The 20,125-nt window shown below is 36.3% G+C and overlaps 1 protein-coding gene across 4 annotated transcripts in view; it reads left to right on the top strand.

Annotated features, from left to right (window-relative positions):
• Positions 1–20,125, top strand: part of msi (RNA-binding protein musashi) — a 122,591-nt gene that overhangs the window by 17,571 nt on the left and 84,895 nt on the right. For 2 of the 4 annotated variants that reach the window (XM_070286701.1, XM_070286700.1), the window contains exons 1-2: positions 9,486–9,693; positions 13,301–13,796. The exons of 1 other annotated variant lie outside the window; for it this stretch is intronic. In XM_070286701.1, the coding sequence (XP_070142802.1) occupies positions 13,690–13,796 (107 nt within the window). In that variant the 5' untranslated portion in view covers positions 9,486–9,693; positions 13,301–13,689. Of the gene's footprint in view, positions 1–9,484; positions 9,694–13,300; positions 13,797–20,125 lie in introns of those variants that run through there. One more of the 4 variants, XM_070286699.1, reaches the window with a different exon arrangement.

Below are 20,125 nucleotides of genomic sequence, written 5' to 3'. Positions count from 1 at the left end.
AAATGAGACCTTATGTTTCTAAAAACTGAAAGCTTGGCGGTGTTACAAGTGTGCTGGGAATCCGCGTAAATCTAACCAAACTGTTGTTACTATATTGTATTCTTAATAAATATCGGTTCAGTCTAATTTCCTAGCCTTAGCTTTTGGTGGCTTCTAAAATCTTTGAAAAATCCTCGGAGTGCTTCATCATACCAACCACATACAACTCTTAGTTTGTATATGTTTTCTGCCATCACAGCAATTACTCATAATTTGTTGTTGCTACTCCGGACCCCCGAAACCCGGACTCATTTAATTCCATCTTAACCATCCTCCCCACAAAATAAACTAATGCCCGGCGAAGTATGCTATGCATTTTGGCTGCTGATGTTGCTGCTGCTGCTGCTATTTGCTCACTCATGTGCATAACGTCGCAGTTTTTCACAATTTTCGACTTGGTGGGGTAGCAGAGTGTGGGGTATGTGTGTATATGTTTTCGGGATACTTTTTTTTTGCGTGTGGCTGACTTTTGTGAAAATTAATAAGTTTTCAGCCCCTCGCCAATCTGCCAATGCCAAGCGAGTGTTCTGCAGTTGATGGCCAAATAATTTGTCGTCCTGTTTTGTGGTGTTATTTCCAAATCGTTAAACCTTAAATAAACTCTGTTCGGCTTTCTTCTCTTTCTTGCTCTTTTCTTTATTGTGTGTTTGTTCAGTTTTTGGTAGATTTCTAATATATATGCGAAATGGCGCACACATTTTGAGTGGCTGACATTTTCACTTGACTGCGAACTTTCCGCCCTTTTCCGAGTAAATCGTGCATGCAGTGGCCCACAAAAATAAATAATGTGAAAACTGAAATTGAAAAGCGTTTTCCCAGATTGTTTTCTTACTTAATAAATGGGGTTTGTTTTGAAAAAGTGATAAGCTGGGAAAAATGTCAGTGCTTACTCATAAAGAAATATGAAATCAATTTTTAATTTGAAATAAATATTTAAAAAAAAAAAGTTAATTATTTCCGTAATACTTTTGAGTAAAATTAATTTAGCATTTGAAAATATTCTTCTTTATCTAAAAATAAATGTTACTAGAATTCTCTTTTAATATTTTGCTTTGCTTTCTTCAACAGAAATCTTTTCTTGCAGTTAGCTTGATGCACTTTTCTCTTTTCCTTTTTCCCTGAAACCTCTCTTTATGGCACGAAAACTAGGAAATTTGTTAGGAAAAATGCAAAAATGCTAAAAAAAAGTAACACAAAACAAAGAAAAAAAAAACCGGCAAAGAAGAAGAAATGTCAAAATGTTGTTCGAGGACGCGGCGGCCTGTCTTATTTAGTAGCGAAAATGAGCAGCGGCAGGCACATCCTTGCTTGAAAAAAATGGTGGTTAGAGAGGGTTTTTGAGAGCTGAGAAGAAGGGGACTGGCAGGCACAGACAGCGTTTAGATTTCTTTTTTTTTTTACCAAGGACTTAAAGGCGGCACAGGGGAACTGAAAATGGGGGAAAAGATGGGGCAAAATGCTTCACTGGGGCGCGCATTCTTTGGCTGATTTCCGTTGGTTGTTCGGTTGTTAGTAGATTTTGTAATCACACTGTTAGAAATACAACAAAAATTAAGTGGGTTTTTAATTTAAACAATTTTGGTTTTATTTAAACCTATTGTTGTAAATATTTATTTATATTTATTCATAAAACAGTGGTCTTTCTCTTAAGATTTAGTTTTATTAGTCTATGTTTTCCTAACGCTACAAGCTTAAGTCTTATACATTAGTGATTGTTAATATTAATATTTAACTTGTGATTGCACTTATCGGGGAGAAAAAATACAAAAGTTCTCCCAAAGAAACCTCTTCCGTTCGGAACTTAGGGGAACTTGTAAGCTATTGTTGCTGCTTTGAATGTACATTGCAGGCAAAGCGTTGAAGAGAGTACGAGAGGGAGAGAGAAAACTAAAGCACACTCATAAATTCACCTGTAAATAAGCATTTCTTAATAGACCGAAATCAGTCTTTTACGATTCATAGTACAACGGGACCTGAGTCCTGATTTTCAAAATTTAAATACTATTGTTTCGATTGTCTGTAAATTGTACTCTCTGTGTAGTATTAGTTGTTTGGTGGCAGTTGTTGTTGGTGCTGGGATGTTGTTGTCATCAACAGCCAGCAACATTATCATTATAGCTGCAAGTGGCGGCTGTTGCTGTTGCTATATTTGTGCTTCTGCTGTTTGTCCTCATTATCGTTTGTCCCATGCTTTGGCCCCCCCTCATGTCCTTTGGCATTTGCATTTCCATGGTCCTCCCTATAAAACAATTTTTTTCGTGTTCCCTCGGCAACTTTAATGGGTTCGTAATGTAAGTGAAGTGAACTCAGCTCGGCTTCTCCATTTACGAAAATAAGTATGCCTTAGATTTGGATCTTAAAGGACTTACAAACTGCACTAAAATATGAGTCCTGCATTTAAATGTAATAAACCAAAAAGTTGGCCCGGGACAGAGACAAAGAACTTTTTGAACTCGGGGAAAAATTCAAAATTGTTTTGTTTTGGCCTCGCTTTCCTGAGTTAATTAAAAAAAGATTTCTCTCATCAACTTTTTCCGCAACTTAACCGCAAAAGTGTCGCATAAATTACAAATTAGTTAAATCAGCCTGTGACCAAGCAAGCTACCCCCATAATTTGCCGAGGGAACTTTGTAACCGTGTTCCGACGACCGCCCGCCAGTCAGCCAGCTTCATCTTCATCATCGCCATCGGGGCCATCGTTATCATCTGTGCTTAGGAAAGTGAAAATAATGCAAATGATAAAATTATTTAATGATGCGGAAGTGCGTTGATAAGCAAACGACAAATAATCTGAAACGAAAATACTAGCTTGTGATTTTGTTCGGCTTTATTTGTTTTCATCAAAGAAAAGTATCATTAAACCATTCTCTTAAGATATATACTTAGTACATTGAGTTAATCATTCGATTTCAGGACCTAAAAGGGGATTATAATTATTGAACGTTGAATTATAAATATATATAATAATACTTCCTAAGAATAAGTGCTTTTCGTTTTTGAAAACTCACACTGGAATTCATTGCAAACCAAAAGTTATAAAAAGGAACTTTTTTGACTTGTAAAATAAAATTAAAATAAGATTGGGCATAAAAGTATATTAAGTAAAGTACAAAAACCAGTCAAAAAATAAGTACTTACACAATTCCAGTACTGTTTCTTCTGTTAATCCAGATTTCAAATCCCATCCCACAGAGCTCAGCTGTGGCAGGCAAGGGGACCTATGCAATTTGAACTGAAATCTATTTACGTTTCGCTGGCAAAAGTTTCTCTCTAATGAGATGAGACCGAGGCCTCATGTGGCAACAGGCGAACTTTATGTGCTCATAAAGTCAAGTTCTCCAACTCCCTTGTCCCTGTCCCGTATTGGGGCTCCGAAAATGAGTCTATAACTTCTCTCTGTAATTTACATTTTCATTATGTCAGCCGTTTAGCACTCGCAGAGAGGAAAAAAATGCACAAATTAAACGCGTGCCGCATTTTATGGACAGCTCTTTTGGATGGCTAGATGGAAAACCATGTGCATTTTTTATCCACCTCTGTAGCGTTAAGTATTTATCTGTCACACAGCTAAATTAAATCAGTTGTTGATACGCTCCTTTCGCCAGAGTTCGTTATTTTGTCAAATAAAAAACAGCGCATATGTCAAGGGGTTGAATTAAAGGGGTTGGGACAGAGGGCAGAGTTTTATTTGAAATTTGTTGATACAAATTAATGTGAGGTCGCAAGCAAATTGTTTAAAATGTAAAGTTTGACTTATTTGTATATAGCACTTAGCTGAGAAGCTATTAAAAGTTAGACAAACAGGATTAGAAAATAATTGCTATGGTTTTTATTGCAGTTTTGATACTGTATTACTGTATTTCATTGCATACTTTTAGACGCCTTTTTAAATGATTTAAAAACCCAAAGATTATTTTGTTTCAAAATTAAAGAGAATTTAAAGTATCCCTTATAGCCATATAACCCTTTTGGTATCTTCCTGCATTTATTCATTGATTCGAGGCAACAGCCTGGGCTTATGTTTTGTGTGTTTGTAAATTGCAGTGTCGCAATGTTGCACCTACATAAAACGCTGTAAATGATGCGTTAAAAATGAGAGGAGACCCTCGCAATGGCCGGGAAAGGGAATTCAGACCAGAGTGGGGTACAAACCGGACAAACTGTCGCAGTCACAAATTTTGTCTGTTTGGAAAACAAGGTCTACGGCATTTTGGGTATGGGAATAGACTCGTAAAGTGTCCAGAAAAGGCAACATTTGCTAATGACAAACAATTGCAGCAGTTTGCCACGATGGCGGCCAGAATCTATGACTTTCAAAGGCTACTTCTCCAACTTTCGCACCACAGCTACTTTTATTATTATGCAACGTGCGTTTCCCACCACAAAAATTTGAAAAAAAGGGAAACAGGGGGATGAGCCTTTAGTTGCAGGCGTGGCATGTGCTGCACATAAATTTTCCTTGGTATTTTTTATGGTCTAGGTATATATTTTTGGAGAACAGGCTTCTTCCTTTTTGGTATTTTAATTGCAATGAAAGTGTGGTTTAAAAAAATGAAGTCATGAAGCTTTTTATGCATTCATAATAGCCAGAGAGAGACAGTGTCACATGGACAGCAAGTTGGGTGGCGACTGGGATGTGGCCCCAGGTCCTTATGATTTGTGGCATATTTATGTAAATTTGTGGTTTTTTGCCGTTGTCCGTTGAACATCTCTCCAAAGCTCTAGGCTAAAAAGCCAACAGCAGCAGCAGGTGTTGTGGCCGAGCAATTAGTGAGAGTCCGGAACGCAGACCAGCAACACTTGCCATGATGGTGGAAGCCCAGGGGGGTTTTAAGGTTATGAATTATATAAAAATCTTTTAAGATTTTAAGGTACTTAGTTTTAAAAGTTACTCTTTTAAATTTTAAACTGAAGAACAAGTAATTAGCATCGAAATATTTAATAATTGATAAAGGAAAAAAGAGAAACCTGTCAGGTTCTCTGGCTAAAAGTGGGCCTACTAGACTTAAAGACAACTGCAATTTTTCCCCAGTTTCATCTTCATCAGACTTCGAATGAAACATTTGCCATTTAGCTGGCCACAACTCTTGGCTTGGCCTAAAGCAAGGAAGCATACGGCGGCACGTGGCTAATCAATTTGCAAAAAGGAAGCCGACGTGCCTCGTTTATTTCTCTTTCCATTTTTATGTTTCTGCTTATGTCAAGAGCTGCGTATATATCTAAAAATTTTGTATTAGAATAAAATATACAATGATTGGGAATTAAATAATTAATTACCAAGAAAGTCTAGAATAAGCTAAAGCCATAAAAATCAAAGAAAGATATATAGAAATTTCAATTTTTTTTTTAAACATGGAACTCAGAGACAGGTTGCGCCGAACTGTGCCGAAAGGCTTGACCACGACACAGTCTGCCTGCCCGTCTTGCCTGTCTGTCAGTTTTTACGCTTGTCTGTTGACCATGTCCTTGTCGTCCTGCCTGACCTGAGCAAACCGAGCTCTGATGGGTACGGTTCGAAAGCGAGCTGAACTGTCGCCTGCCAGCGACGACAGGTGTGCATGATTTATGGGATTTACATATCAGTCCGCGCTGATGAAGCGCGCTGATGCGCCGACAACGACAGGCGGACGACAACGGTGACATGCTATGGACAAAAGTCGAGGGGACAAGTGGCCGCTCGATGCCAAATAGGCAAAAATGAAATGCAAATTTGTGCACTGATTGATGATATTACGCTTGTTAAGGTCAAGTCCCTGGAGCGACCAGCAAAAGTCCCCCAAACTAAAGTACGTTTCGCCCAAAGGGGGCCTCATATGGCAAATGAATTTTAAAGCGGCAAAGTTACACGAGGGAAAGTGTTGAACACTTTTGGAGAATCAGTTGAGGTAACTCTCGTGTGGCTTTGAAACTTTGTTTCTAGTTTTTTATATAGAATTTAAAGTGTAATGAACCAAAAGGTGTCAGAGCATTAAAAAAGGGAGAAAAAAAGGGTAGATGCATACTCAAATTTAGAACAGAAATTAGGCTATTTCTGTTTAAAAGTATACTGAAAACTGATTATGTTTCAAATTAAATTAGTTGATTAACTAAAGTTTTTCTTATTTTTAAAAATAAAAACAAACAATGATGCTCCCACAAAGTTGTACCCCTTGGAGAGGGGATATTTTCGTAAAACGCCTCTTTCCCACGGATGCAAACGTGCTCATTAACCAGACGTGGCAGGTCTGGCAGACGACAGGTCCCGGTCTCCCCTCCCGCATAACTCCAAAGCCTGGCAGCGACGCCCCCTCTGTAATCCTCAGAAAATCAGCGGCAGGCAGGCAACATGTGTTGCTGATATTTTTATGACATTGGATACATGCAGTCTGGGCTCCGGTTCCTCGGTGGCATGGCAAAAGCAGCCTAAGCCGAAGCTGGCTAATTGTTATGCGCACAACTCACAAACACTGAGCGCCAACAACAATGGCCACTGTGATTTGCAGACCTACATGTGCCTACATTTGTGCGTGAACCCATACATGGTGCACAAGGACCATGACGGAGTCATAAAATTTTCATCTAGCTGTAGTTTTAACGACCCAAATTGGACTTAAGGGCTTTCCCAGGACATTAATCTCTGACGGGAATGAAGAAAGTGTCCTTGCCATAAGAGTGCTTACCTAAGAATTAATGAAATTGTAGGGACTTCCCTGGTATGACTTGGCATTATAATTAGAATATGATAATGCATTAATAATTGCAATTAATTTGGGGTCTTGTGTTTGGTATTAATTAAATTTATTATTATTATTAAATTTATTAAAAGATTTCCTGTGAATTCAAAAACAAAGAACTTTGTTACTGATTAATATTTGTGACATATTTGTTAAAAAATGGTTAAATTAAAAACCCCTCGGAAAATATTTAAGAATAATAAATTATAACAGAAGAATATCTCTTATTTTATGGTTTAAAAACCATTCAATTATAAATTATTAATTTATTTTCATTGCATTGCAATATTCTGTAAAAGATCATTATATTTCTTCTTAAATCTCTGCTACTTTGACTTTCCCTAATAAATTGAGATTTAATTTTATGGCTGTTTCATTAATGGGCCAATAACCGCTGATGCCCCAACTTGCCTACTTCTTAACACCCCACTGGCAGGCCCTCTCGCTTAACCCGTGTCGATTTAACTGCAGGCCATGGTAGGTTTCACTCCTTTCGGCTGATCAATAAAATTGGGACCTAAATCAATTAGCCAACACGACGGCGGGGTAGCAAGAGGAACTTACTTCTTGGCACTTTCATGAACTTCTGGCCGGTAATTAAAATCCACCCACAATGGCAATCTGTATTGGAGAGCGCAGGAACAGATTTCACTAATTACTTTTATGACCCAAATTTGCTGACTGCGCAGCTTGCTATAAATTTCTACCTTGAACGTTAATAAACCCGGCGAACATCAGTTGCAGACTAAAGACTAAATATTGCCATCAATGGTCGCTCTTTTGCCAATGATACCCGGTAACCCAATAGGGGATATTAGCGGGGACTGTAAAGAAGATAATTCTTTGAAGGAGAATATTATTTGATATAAAAAAGCTGAAGGTTTAAGGGTGATGATGGTTGAAGGATAAAGTTTATTCCTGAGACACCTCACCTTTAAACATATTATTGATATTCTATATTATAATCAAGTCAAGGAATTATTAAGGTGGCTTGTGATGGGTATCTTAAAGTCGACCCAATTGTTTTCCCGCCTAGAACATTTTTCTTGTTTCTTCACTTTCCCGGCACTCACTTCCTCTCACTCGCATTTTTCCCAAACTAATCGAAGACGCTTGCCGGTGGAATTTATTGCTGCTCCTTCTTTCAATGGAGGAGGTTTGGAGGGGGCGGCAAGGATATAAAATTAAGGAAAGAGGAGGCGGGTACAACTGCTCCTTTGACCCGTCTGCTACAGTCTTGGTTGTTGTTGCCATTGTTACGTTATTTCTCCTTCTTTATCGCCCGAAGCTCTGCAAACAAGTTTCTTGTGTTCCGACAAAAAAAGAAATAGGGGGACCATGCAAAAAAATGAACCAAACAAAACAAAAAACGTAACAAAACATTACAGGACAAAAAAAAAACTCTTCACCGTCAGCTGCTCGAATGCAGAAAACTCGTTGTTGCGCTTGTTGCGCGTTTTGTTGTAAATCATAAAGAAATATACAAGAAAATTAAGGAAAATTTAGCTTAGGAGCCTAATAAGCCGTCAAAGTTATTGTTTATGTTTCTTTTTCTTTTGTTTTTGGGAGCGCCGAGCAGACTGCGATTTTAAGATAAATAAAAAATTCATTTGTGTAAATTTGGACTTTGCGGGGGCGTTGCAACGTGTTACCAATTGGTAATTGAGGTGGGTGCAACAGGCGACAGAAATACTAATTATACCCACAGTTTCGGGTAAATGTATAAAATAATAATGGAATAAAAATATATATAAATAAATATTGCAAATTAACTAAAATAAGTATAACATTGAGCTTCCCTTAATAAAAAATATTTTAAGGAATTTCCTTTATCTGTTTCCTTTTTATATTAGAAATTATTCGTATTTCTCCAATTCCCACAAGTTACACCCATCTTATACTCCCTTTATCCAGACCTTATACGCCTTATCCGCCGCTTAGAAGCCATCTTATACCGATAATAAGCAAACGATGCTCACTTTTTATCCGCACCAGAAAAAGCAACAACAAGAGCAACAGCAGATAAAACAACAACAACCAGGCCACAGCAGCAGTACTCTAGACCGGAAGTAAGCAAAAGCATGCGTGCGAAAGAGATGAGAATACAGACGCCAAAAAGTTGACGCTGTCTCACTAAACGGCGTTTTTTGAGCGACTTCGCCGCAAAACAACAAAGCTGCTCTCTTTCGCCGCCACGCTCTCATTTCGTTTGGGGGCTCTAGGTGAGCGAACAAACATTTGGGTTTGTTTTTGTTGGGTGTGGGAAAGGAAACCGTTTATGTTGTGGGTGGGAGCGAGAGAATAAGTCAACCGGGAGAGCTCTCTCTCATTCTGGTTCTCTATGGATTTTGGATAAATTCTAGGGTATTTTATTTAAAATAAAAGTTATAAGATTCTTTTGATTATTTAAAAAAAAAAGATTTTTTATGTAAAATTATGATTTTAATACTACAAATGTGTATGTTCTATTTCAATGTAATGTAATAAGTTTCTAAGAATTTATTTTCGATGCTCAAAAATATACTTTTTAGTATTGTTTCTCAATACCCCGGGTATCGGATAGTCGGAAAAGTCGAAAACTTGTTTTATTTTATTATGCTTGCCGCAAAAACGTCGGAGAGAGAGAAAGAGAATAGGCGGCGGAAGAGAGAACACTGGGGCTTGTATCTGTATCTCTCGGTGCGGTCGTATCTTTCAGATTCCGTTTTCAGTTTGCTTGTGACCGTTACAACAGTCAGTTGATTCGAAAGCGATTCGAAGCGGAGCGATTCGTGGATTCGTCGTCATCGTGTCGTAGTCGTTTTGTCGTTGATCTGCGGATAGTTTGTGTACAAGCCCAAGCCCAGTCTTGGCTCAGGATCTAATTCCAAATCGGAACCAAAATCGGCAAATGGAAAACAAACAGAATTGTCACTCAAGTCTTGTTTGTCGCGCATTGAAAGTAATTTTCTATTCTATAGTCCCCTAGAAAATTAAGAAAAAATGAGTGTTTCGATTTTATTGCATGACCGCAGAAGCAACTGAATTAAATTACCTGTTAAATTGTTAAGCAAAATTAACAAACCGCATCCATTTAGCAGATGCGAGTGCAACACGCCTGTGAGCCATGCAAATTAATTAAAAATACGATCCCCAATCTCTATATGCAAAATTGCCTTCAAACTCATCGAGATTTATTCAAATCGATGGCTTGAGCGACTAAATAAAATATGTATTTCATGGCTATTAAGATTATAAACAAAATTCATCATTAAATCTAATATCAACATTCATGGTTTATTAACTAATGATATGTTTAACTAATGAATCTTGAAACACAAAACGAATTTGATGTGCGATGACTCAGAAACTTTTAATCAACAATAAACAAAGGAAATGTATAATAACTTAAATGTGTAATAAAGTTAAAGCCAAGATCAACTATAATATAATATGGGAAAATCCCGAAACGTCTTTGAACTTGATAAGACGCAAAGTAAACTGAATAAAGTGAAATAAAAACATGTATAATTAAATAAATTTATTGTCAATATATATATCGCTACCAAGTGCAATTAAGCTCGAATGATATGATATATAATACAAGCTCAGTGTAAACGTGTGCATTTAAAAGGCCCTGCAAAAACCGCATTACGAACAGAACAACTTACCACCACTATCAAAGTACAAGCTGTGGTTATTGCTGCTTCTCTCAGTTTTATCAATAACATTTTTGTGTTTTGGTTTTTTGTTTCCCAATAAGTTCGCTACGATAAGAAAACGTTGGCGACAAAACACTTCAAGAAAGCAAAAAAAAAAAATTGTTCCCTTGAAACCGATGATGTGGCTGTAATTGGATATTATCGGGGAGTACACATAATATAGAAATACTATATTTACGGAATGCCAAAGGCATCTATACTTTTCTCAGAATATAGTGGACTTAAATCTATATATATACAAATCTGTATCAAAATAAGAGCAAGTTCAGACGTAGAAAGAATGTAGAGTTGAAAAACCTAATATACTATATTCAAATGTGACAATTGAATTAAGAAAGATGAGAATTATTTTACACTCAGCAAATGAAATAAATTTGATTTGTAAAACATAAATCAGAGTGGAGACAGCGGGCAATTCTTACCCTTAACTGAATTAAACAATTAGTCTTTGTTTTTGCTTTAAGCAATCAAAATCAACTGAAAGCGAGCTGAGTTTTAAAAGAAATACGAGCCGCTGAGCAAACAAAATAAGATAAACAAAGAAAGTCAAGTACAGTGATTTCTCCAAGTTTTTAAATTCAGATGTAATCAGAGTAAAAATATTTCAAAAATCTCTAAACATAATAACACCTCAACAAGAGCTTTAAATATTTCTCCGTATACGTATTATTTTTTGGTTGTGTGCCTACCACTAAACTCAGTCTCAAAGTCATTCAACTTTTTGTAAATACATTTAAAGTTAAAGTTTCTATTATTTTAAATTAAAAGTTAGGTATAAACAGTCAGCTGAGTTCTGTAAATAACAATGTTAATGTCAAATACAAATCAGAAATGAAAGGCAAACAGATAAACTGTTATGTGTCTTACACTAAAGCTAATTGATTTTTATATTTTATGGCGCCTATGAAGTTTTAACCGTTAAAAAATCGTCAAACTAATAGGTCTTAAAGTTATTAATTGAAAATGATGTACTGTAAACCTAAAACTTTTAGATATATTTTTAAAATTCTTTTTAAAATTTAAAAGCTTAAAAAGAACGGTTTTTGGAATAATTAAAATTAATAAGTCTTTTATACAGTTTATTTTGAACGAATCGGATTTCTGTAAAAAGCAAAGCGGTATTTATTGACAACATTTTTAATAGATATTTAAAGTTTTGATAACGAGTAAACCCCAATTAAGTTAGATTCTATTAGTAAAGAATTAAGAAGTTAAAGCCATAGTAATATCCATTTGTGCTAGATACATTCAAGTGATTTGATACTTTTCCAGACATCACTGTACTGTAAGCGCGGAGAACAAAGCGCAGTATAAAGACGCTCGTCTGCCCAGATATGTATATGGGGATATAGCTAGGGCTATATAGCTTTATATGTAGGCCTATTGTCTGGGGGAAACTGCACATCGGAAATGATTATGGGGACCAACGGGATGGCGGAGAGGTGCAAGATGGCAGCAGGAAGAGAGCGGTACGTCATTACCTGACTCACATGGCCGCATGTTGCATCCAAGTTTCGTTTTTCTCCTCCTCCATTCCCCAAGTCCTGCAGGAAAGAGAGCCAAAGCGAGGAGAGCTCAAAACCCGGAGAGCTTCGCTTCGGCGCAGGCTTCTCTTTCGGCGGCGAAATTCGTGGAGCTTGCCTTAGCTTTTCTCCTTCGGTTAGTTGAAAAAAATTCCTTGTGCTGTGCTGAACGGACGGATTTCGTATTCCGTGGATTTTGTGTAATTTTCGTCACGCGTCGTTTATTTGCGAGCTTGCGAGTGTGTGCGTTACTATGCAGATGTGTGTGTGTAAGTGACTCAACTACTCCAACACACAGCGTATATATATAATTTTTTTTTTTTTACCCAACTGAGGGACGCTGTCTTCTTATTTTTTGAGCTGCTTCACTTTTTCGTTTCGCATATTCTTTTGCGGCGAATTCAATGACGTCGCAGAAACGTCTTTTTGGTGTTGTTGTTGCTGCTGTGCGTCTTTCTGCCATGAATTTTTGTTGGTGCGTGCGTCTGTGTGTTTTTGTTCAAGCAAATCGATTTAATTTATGAAAAATTAATACAAAAACCGGCACAGAACTACACAAAACTATAAAAAACACCAGAGACTCGAGAGTGGTTTTTGTTGCCGTATTTGTTGTACGGATTTTAATTAAAAGCCGTATGTGAAATTTTATCAAACCGCAACGGCAAAAACAACAATATTTTATCACCATTTTGAGAGCAGCACGCACGTGTGTGCGCTAGTGTGTGTTTGTGTGTGTTTGTGGAGTGTTCGTGTTTGGCTGCATGTGTGTATGTATGTGTTGAAAAGCCGGCAATGGCGAAAGAGAATTCAGAATTCAGCATTGAAAAGCAAAAGGCAAAAACCAGAAGCAACGCCAGAGAACGAAAGTAAAAGCGTAAAGACAAAAACAAAGGAAGGGGAAGAGAAATCAAGAAAAGCTACAAAAATAACATAATACTGCCAATAATAATAATAATAACAGAAAACTAAAGAAAAGCGAGGGAAAAATCATGGAAAATGAAAGATAATGTCGAAGCTAAAGAATAATAAAGTATAATAATGATAATAAACTATTGTAATAAATGTTTTATTTCTTAGAGCGTACATCAAAATAGCCTACTTTCATTGTGTTTTAACAAGTAAAAAAAATTACAAAATATATAAAAAATAAGTTTATTTAAAATTTCTACTAACTTATCAGTTAATTTCCTTAAAAAATGTATTTAAGCATAAGCTTTTCCGTTCACCTTAATTATACCTAAAAAGTTTTTGTTCTTAAGTGGGCTTTATATTTTTAAATATTTCCAAAACATGTTTTCTAATAATAGTCATATTTCTCTTTTAGAATATCTAAAACCTTTTCAACAACTCGTGGTGTTTAAAAATGAGTATTACCTAAAAAACGAATAATATAAAAAATAAATAACAAAGTAAATAAGTGCGGTTCTTTAATAAAAATTATTGTTAAAACAAAATAGTTGACAAAGAGTTAACTAAACAGTGAAACAAAAGTTAAAACAAACCCGAGCGAAAACAAGATTACTTTGTGCTAGCGCATTAAAGTGATTTTCTCAGCGTGTGCTTTGGAATAAGGAGCAAAAAGCCAGCAAAATTTACGGCAACTCCAACTTCAACATAAACATAAACACCCGCACCATCTTCGGCGGCAGCATCAACCCCCTCCAGATTCTGCAACACCACCCCCAGCAGCACCACCCCCAAAACAGTGCGAGAATGCTGTTCGAAAATCCGGCGGTTGCGGCCAAGTTGCCCTTTCCATACAACGTGCCACCGCCTCTGCAGGCAGCAGCAGCAGCAGCGGCGGCTGTCCCAAATCTAAGGTGAGTTTTCTCAATTTCCACCAGCACTCCAAAGAAATTTCTAAAAAAAAAAGGCAGTAATAATTCTCTAAAAATAACTGGTCTAAGACATTTCTACACCAAGAAATTGATAATTAGTTTATTTTACCCTCATGTTATTTCAAGACACAATTTATATTTTTTTGTGGATCATTAAGATATTGGTCATTAAAATCAAATACTTTTTTAATCATTCCGTCTATAAAAATATAACTTTCACTGTCTTAAAATTACTTATAATAATAGTTAAAAATATATATAGCCTATGAAATTATGATTCATATTATGCTAGTTTCTCTATGTGTAGCCAACCACCCTACGAGAATGAAAACTCTCAACGTCTCAAGGCCATTAAAGGCGTTAATGCGCTTTGAGGTTTTACTCTCATTTTTTCTGGCAGCTTTCGCCCAACTTTTGCCTCAGTGGCATATTTATGAAAATTGTTTTGCTCTTTGCTTGTTTTTAAATTTTTCATCAGGCACTCAGCTTCAGTCCGAGTCTCGGGGAAATTTGCCAACCTATAATTTTTATAAGTTGCTGTCCGTAAATTGCATTCATTTATTAGATGAGATTGAGGGCGAGGTTTACGCTGTGAGTTGTCGTATTAATATTAATTTTGGGACGGCACTGGGCAAGTAACTGTGGGAATAAGCTAACGTATTTTTTAATGTTCAAAGAGAATCTCTGATTTTACATTGTGATTATGACAAAAAGCTAATTTGAAGGAAACAAAATACTTCCAAAAATTAGAAATGATAATCAGTAATATTTGAGGCCTTTTAATTATACCCTTATTAAAATAACGGAACAAATTTACGACTCTCTGCAAAATGTCTGCAATTTTTTTTCATTATGAGTCAAGTGTTGTAAATTTGCAATTTTTCCGTAATTTCCCTGAGCCCGGTAATAAATGATTGTAGGCTTCGTTTAGATTATTAATGCCCTGCTTTTGCCAACTGAAGTGACGTTCATAATGAACCATTTCGTGTCGCAAGCCTGAAGGTAAACAGTATTTTCGAGGGGAACACCCCGTGCCAGAAGCCAAATTTTGTGAGGCTATCGAAAGTAATCAACATTCAAGTTCGTCAGCGTCATTGGAACTTGCTTTAATTTTTGTTATTAAATAACGATCGTCTGGCGCCTCGCAATTAAGAGTTTAAAGTTTTTGTTATTCGCATATTCAGTGTTTGCTTTACCAATTAGCATTTTATTTATTATTTCATAATTTTTTTTTATGTGGCATGTGCCAAACATTTTTTTCTTTGCTTCTGGGAAACTAGAGAAGTTGTGAGAGGAATGGTGGACTAATTAACAGTGTATCACAAGAGGTATCAAAAAGATAAATTACAAATGAATAAAATCATTTTAAAGTCATGCAATATTTGGAATTAGCCAAGGAATTAATTGTAAAAGCTAAAAGTACTATTTGCTTTAGTAATTGCATGTCAAAATATTGCACAAAAATATTACAAAAACAAAACTTCTATATATACTGATAATAAACAAATTATGCAATATTTTTCAATATCGAATTACTTCCGAAACAACAAGTTATTTTTATGCCAAAAAAAACGGGAAATTTAAAATTATCCTCTTGACACTTGACGAAGAACACAAACTAAACCCAAAAAACAAAAAGAAAAAAAATTATATCAACAAAAGCCGGAAAAAACCCGAAGGAAAAACAGAAACGCCAAGGAAAATCGCTCATCGACGGAGCATAGACAAAGCGTTGATTGGATTTAAAGTGACAGTAATAAATGACAACAAAGGCAAGTTTCATTTATAAATACTCGTAAAAAAATACATGCTGCCAGGAAAATAGAAAAAAAAGAACTTGGCTAGCTGCTGACTGAACTTGCACTACATGGGGATGGGATGAAATTCTAGGGAGACGCGAGAAGCCACAGAACGTGCTAAATAAACATACATCGTCGCCACATTTTCGGTTTTGACACACTGACAGGCCAAACAAATAGCAGGAGACCCGAGAAAATCAGAACTCGAGATATCCTCCGCTCATTTGAGTTCTATTTCCCTGAGCAGGCACATATTTTTCCTTGTGTATCTGCAACAGTGTCCACTGTATGATGAGGCATTGAAAAGTACTCAAATTCTTGGCTCTCGTTCACGGGATTTAATTGTGCGTTAGTTAAAATGCATTTAGTGCAAGCATAATTAGCCAAATTGTTAACTTAATTATTTTGGGCTTCTTACGCACAGTTGGCTGCTTAAATGACTGTGAGCTAAAGATAACTAAGGCTCTTACAGTGGGCTTAATTTAATAATATATAATAATTATTAGCAATTATTAACTTATCATTTGGTTTCCCCCGAAAATCAATAATTAGGTCAAAAACTCTTTCCCAAATAGTTTTTAATCTTCAACGTAGTATAAGAACTCAAAATATTAATTTAATAAGTTTATTAATAACTCGAAACATCTCTTTGCCCCCTGACAATGAGTTTGAAATGACAACTTAATACTTTCATGACGCACTGTCGTTGACATTGAGTTAAGCCACGCTCAAGTTCCGCCTTAATTAGCCCCGGACCCGAGTCGATCATTTTATTTGCTTTATATGCAACAGACAGTCGGGTAAATAAGAATCAGACAGCAATTATATATATTTTATTTGCTGCACTGCTTGCATATTAATCGAGGCAAAGTCGTTCCCCTCTCTACCTTTCCATGTAATTTGTATCTTTATCTCGAAATAAGCTGACATACGTGGTCCGACGGCGACCTTCCTTCCTACCTGGTAGAACCGAGAGGAGTTAAGTGCCCCGGCTGTGTTGAGGTAATACAATTTAATGCCACACTTTTTTTCTAAAATGTAAAAGGTATCAGAGTATCTGACAAATGCCACATGAATTTGAAATTAAAAATCCCAATCTTTCGGGGCAGACAAGTGAGCATTTGTTGCACGCTCGTTCCCCCAACCCTTTCACGCTTTCTTCCCTCCATTTCTCTCTGCATTATTAAGATGTTACCTAAAAGACACTTTTCCTCACTTTTCCTCAGTTTAGATATATATATATATTTTTTCTTTTTTGGTTTTGCGCATTTGAAATACATTTTTCTTTTCGGGTTTCATTTCATTTTGTGCTCTCGCACTTTTGCCAAGTTTTTACACTGCCGTCGAGTGATTATTCATAAGACTTCGCCCAGAGATTTGTGCCGGGGCGTTTGAGTGACAGCTACAACGGCTGTTCTTATTAAGGTAGCACCGTACAACCACCACCACTGCCACAGCACCACCAATAGCGCACCACTATAGTGGCACACCACCCACATGGGAGATTTATTTAACTGCGTATCTCTGGGCGCCCTCTTTGACTACTTACTTAAGCTGATTAAATCTGGCGGGTTTCTTTTTGGGGGCCATTTTCCAATTTGGCTTCTATTGTATTGTTTTCTGGCCAAGATTTGTCTTTTCAATTGCCTGACGGATTTCGCTTTAAATTTATTTGTTGGCCAAGTATTTCCTTTTTAAATTTTAAAGTACTTTAAATTTACTATATAATACTATACAAATATTAAACAATTTTATATACAGAAACATAAAAAACGAAGAAACTTTAAACTGTTTTTACGCAAAATATCTGTAGAAGTTAGGATTTGGCTTAATTTTCTGGTACATATTTCTTTTCAAAATCAACATAGTGACATAGAGTTTTCTTCGTCTAAAAAGTGTGTATCAAAAGGCCATTTAATGAAGTTTTATGAATTACCCACATACTTTTTGAGAAGTTTGATTGCAATGCCAAACCAAAGTGCGAACAAAGTTTGTTCTAATTTGAACAGGGTTTCACCGAACTTACATACATTCGAGTGAGTATCCCAACAAACTCATTATCCGACCATCGTCATTTATCTACCCACACGCAGTGCGTTGGCAGTTATACATAACTGTAGTAGGTCTCCTCCGTTCAATTGTTCTCACATGTTCGCCTTTTGAATGGCCGCAACAAATTGACCAACGACCACCGACTGGCCAGCAGCAAACGGACAAATGGACAACTCATCTCTCATTTAGATTGAGCATGACAAGCCGAAATGAAAATAAGAAAAAATAGAGACAGCACACACACACACGCACACCAAAAAGTGCTGGTAAAAGTTGCCTGGGCAGAAAAATAGCAGCTTAAAGTTCCTTGACTTCAAACTCCATATATGTACAGGGGAAGAAATATCAAAATTTCACTGAAACTATTACCATTTTAAAGTATTATTTTGAAATAACCGATGAGAGAACAAGAAATGTACAACAAACCTAGTAACATTAAGAACCTCGATCTAATATTTCAACAAGACATACTTTCTGTCCATGATTACATGATTACTGGTTGATTTTGAATTATCAAGTTAACTCATTATTTCAAAATCCCGAAGGAATATGGAATTTCTAGTTAAAGCTCAGATTAAATTGATTTGCACGTATGCAACACGAAATGTGCTGGAACATATGTTTCCAACTTGGGATTCCACATAAAATTGAGAATGAATACTTTGCTCCGAATGCTGATGCTGCTGCCTGAGTTGAGTGAATGAATGCACATTTGTACATATGTACATATGTTATGTATGATTTTTTCTAGATTTTTTTATGCAGCAGCAGATAAAATTGTAAAAGTTGCCAAGTCTGCTTTTACTGTCAAGCAGCTACCATGGCATTTTCCCTATATACACACACACATATATGAGGTTGGTCGGCAACTTTTGAGGATTTTTTTCTGCACAGTTTTCCAGGCATGATGTGGGCGTATTTCAATTATTTGCACGAATTGCAAGCCGAAGGATGGGATTTTGCGTGTGTTTTTGCACTTTAATTGAAATGCCAGCCCGAGCAACTCTAGAGTTGAAAGCTCTCTAACCGAATGACGCGCAAATAGTATGCCCGAGATTAGAGATTCAGATATTTTATAAAGAGAGTGAAGGGGGAGGGGGAGAAGCTTTTCCATACGCATAACGATAAATTGTTTGTTTTCGCTATCAACATTTTAATATCTAATGAGTTGTGCATGTGATTTGATTGCTGAATTTCCATTGCGGTAAATAATAATGTGAACTTTGGCTTTTATGGCTCAGTCTTGCATTCCTCCATAAATCATGTGAACTGCAAACTCAACAAAAATCGAAGACTTTAATATACTTTTCTGTTTATTTACACACAATTCGATTTGATTCTTGCTCAACCCTTATATCGAGTGATATCATTAGATGGCAGGCGAATTTATATATTTGTTTTTGTTTACTCGGGAAAATGCACACTTGCTCGGATCTCAAATATATTCCTCGATTTATGCATCACAAGTCCGCACTCAATTTCTTTTATACAAATGATGCTTCAAGGGGGTTATATGTAAATTCCGTTTTATGCGGCAGCTTATATACAAATGTCTACAAATATATGCTGGTATATGGGTGAAACTATATGTAAATAAAGCACATACTTATATGGCATATATGTACATTATGGGGAGAAAAACTCTTTCGTTTGTTATTCGCCAAGCGAATAGTGGGGGAAATTGCATTTTCTCAAGTGCAGGGCCGCATTAAATTATGCACATAAGAAGAAGGGCGCCTTTCTCTTTGAAATGAAACGTTTTCAAGAAAATTCCAAGCATGACATTCTCAAGATTTTTAGCGCCAAGTGAAGAAAGGCGGAAATCCAAGTGAAAACGAAATGAGTTCAAGTATGACATTAATGGCAAACGCCTTCAGAACCGTATGAATGGAGAATATTTTAAATATTTTATTTCAAATATGTCATCTTGAAGATTTATTGATCACGATAACCATTTATTATCCACAAGATCAGTGGGCTTGACTCATTGAATTTCCCCTCTAATTTATTTAAAACCCATAAAGAATCTGCAATTATATTCAAAGAACGAACCGTCCCACATTTTCTTAATCAATTACAATCAATATTCCTTTCCAATCGCCCTCTCAAAGATTTAATTTTATTTCCAACTGGGTCAATCTCGCGACAATTTATTTCTTCGGCCCGCTTGTCGCCGTCAATTTTATTAAATGTTTTTGAGGAATTTGTAAAACCGAATTTAGCGACAAGTTATTTGCGATTTTTTGTGCTGTTTTGGTTAGTTGTTGTGCCAAAGCAAATTGAACAAGAATTTTTATGTATGAAATATTTGTATTTATGTTGTAAATTCCGGAGCATGTGTGAATTCATAATATTGGTTTTGGCAAAAAGAGAGTGAAATTTCGGTTGCTTTTTTTAACAATACAAAACTTTCCACTGAATGTCAATTAAGAATGGTACAGGATGGAGCCAAAATCGAAT

This window comes from Drosophila kikkawai, chromosome 3R (assembly GCF_030179895.1).
Source record: "Drosophila kikkawai strain 14028-0561.14 chromosome 3R, DkikHiC1v2, whole genome shotgun sequence".
NCBI classification, from domain to species: Eukaryota; Metazoa; Arthropoda; class Insecta; order Diptera; family Drosophilidae; genus Drosophila; species Drosophila kikkawai.
Note: the sequence above shows the minus strand (reverse complement) of the source record. Positions and strands in the feature narration are given on the sequence as shown.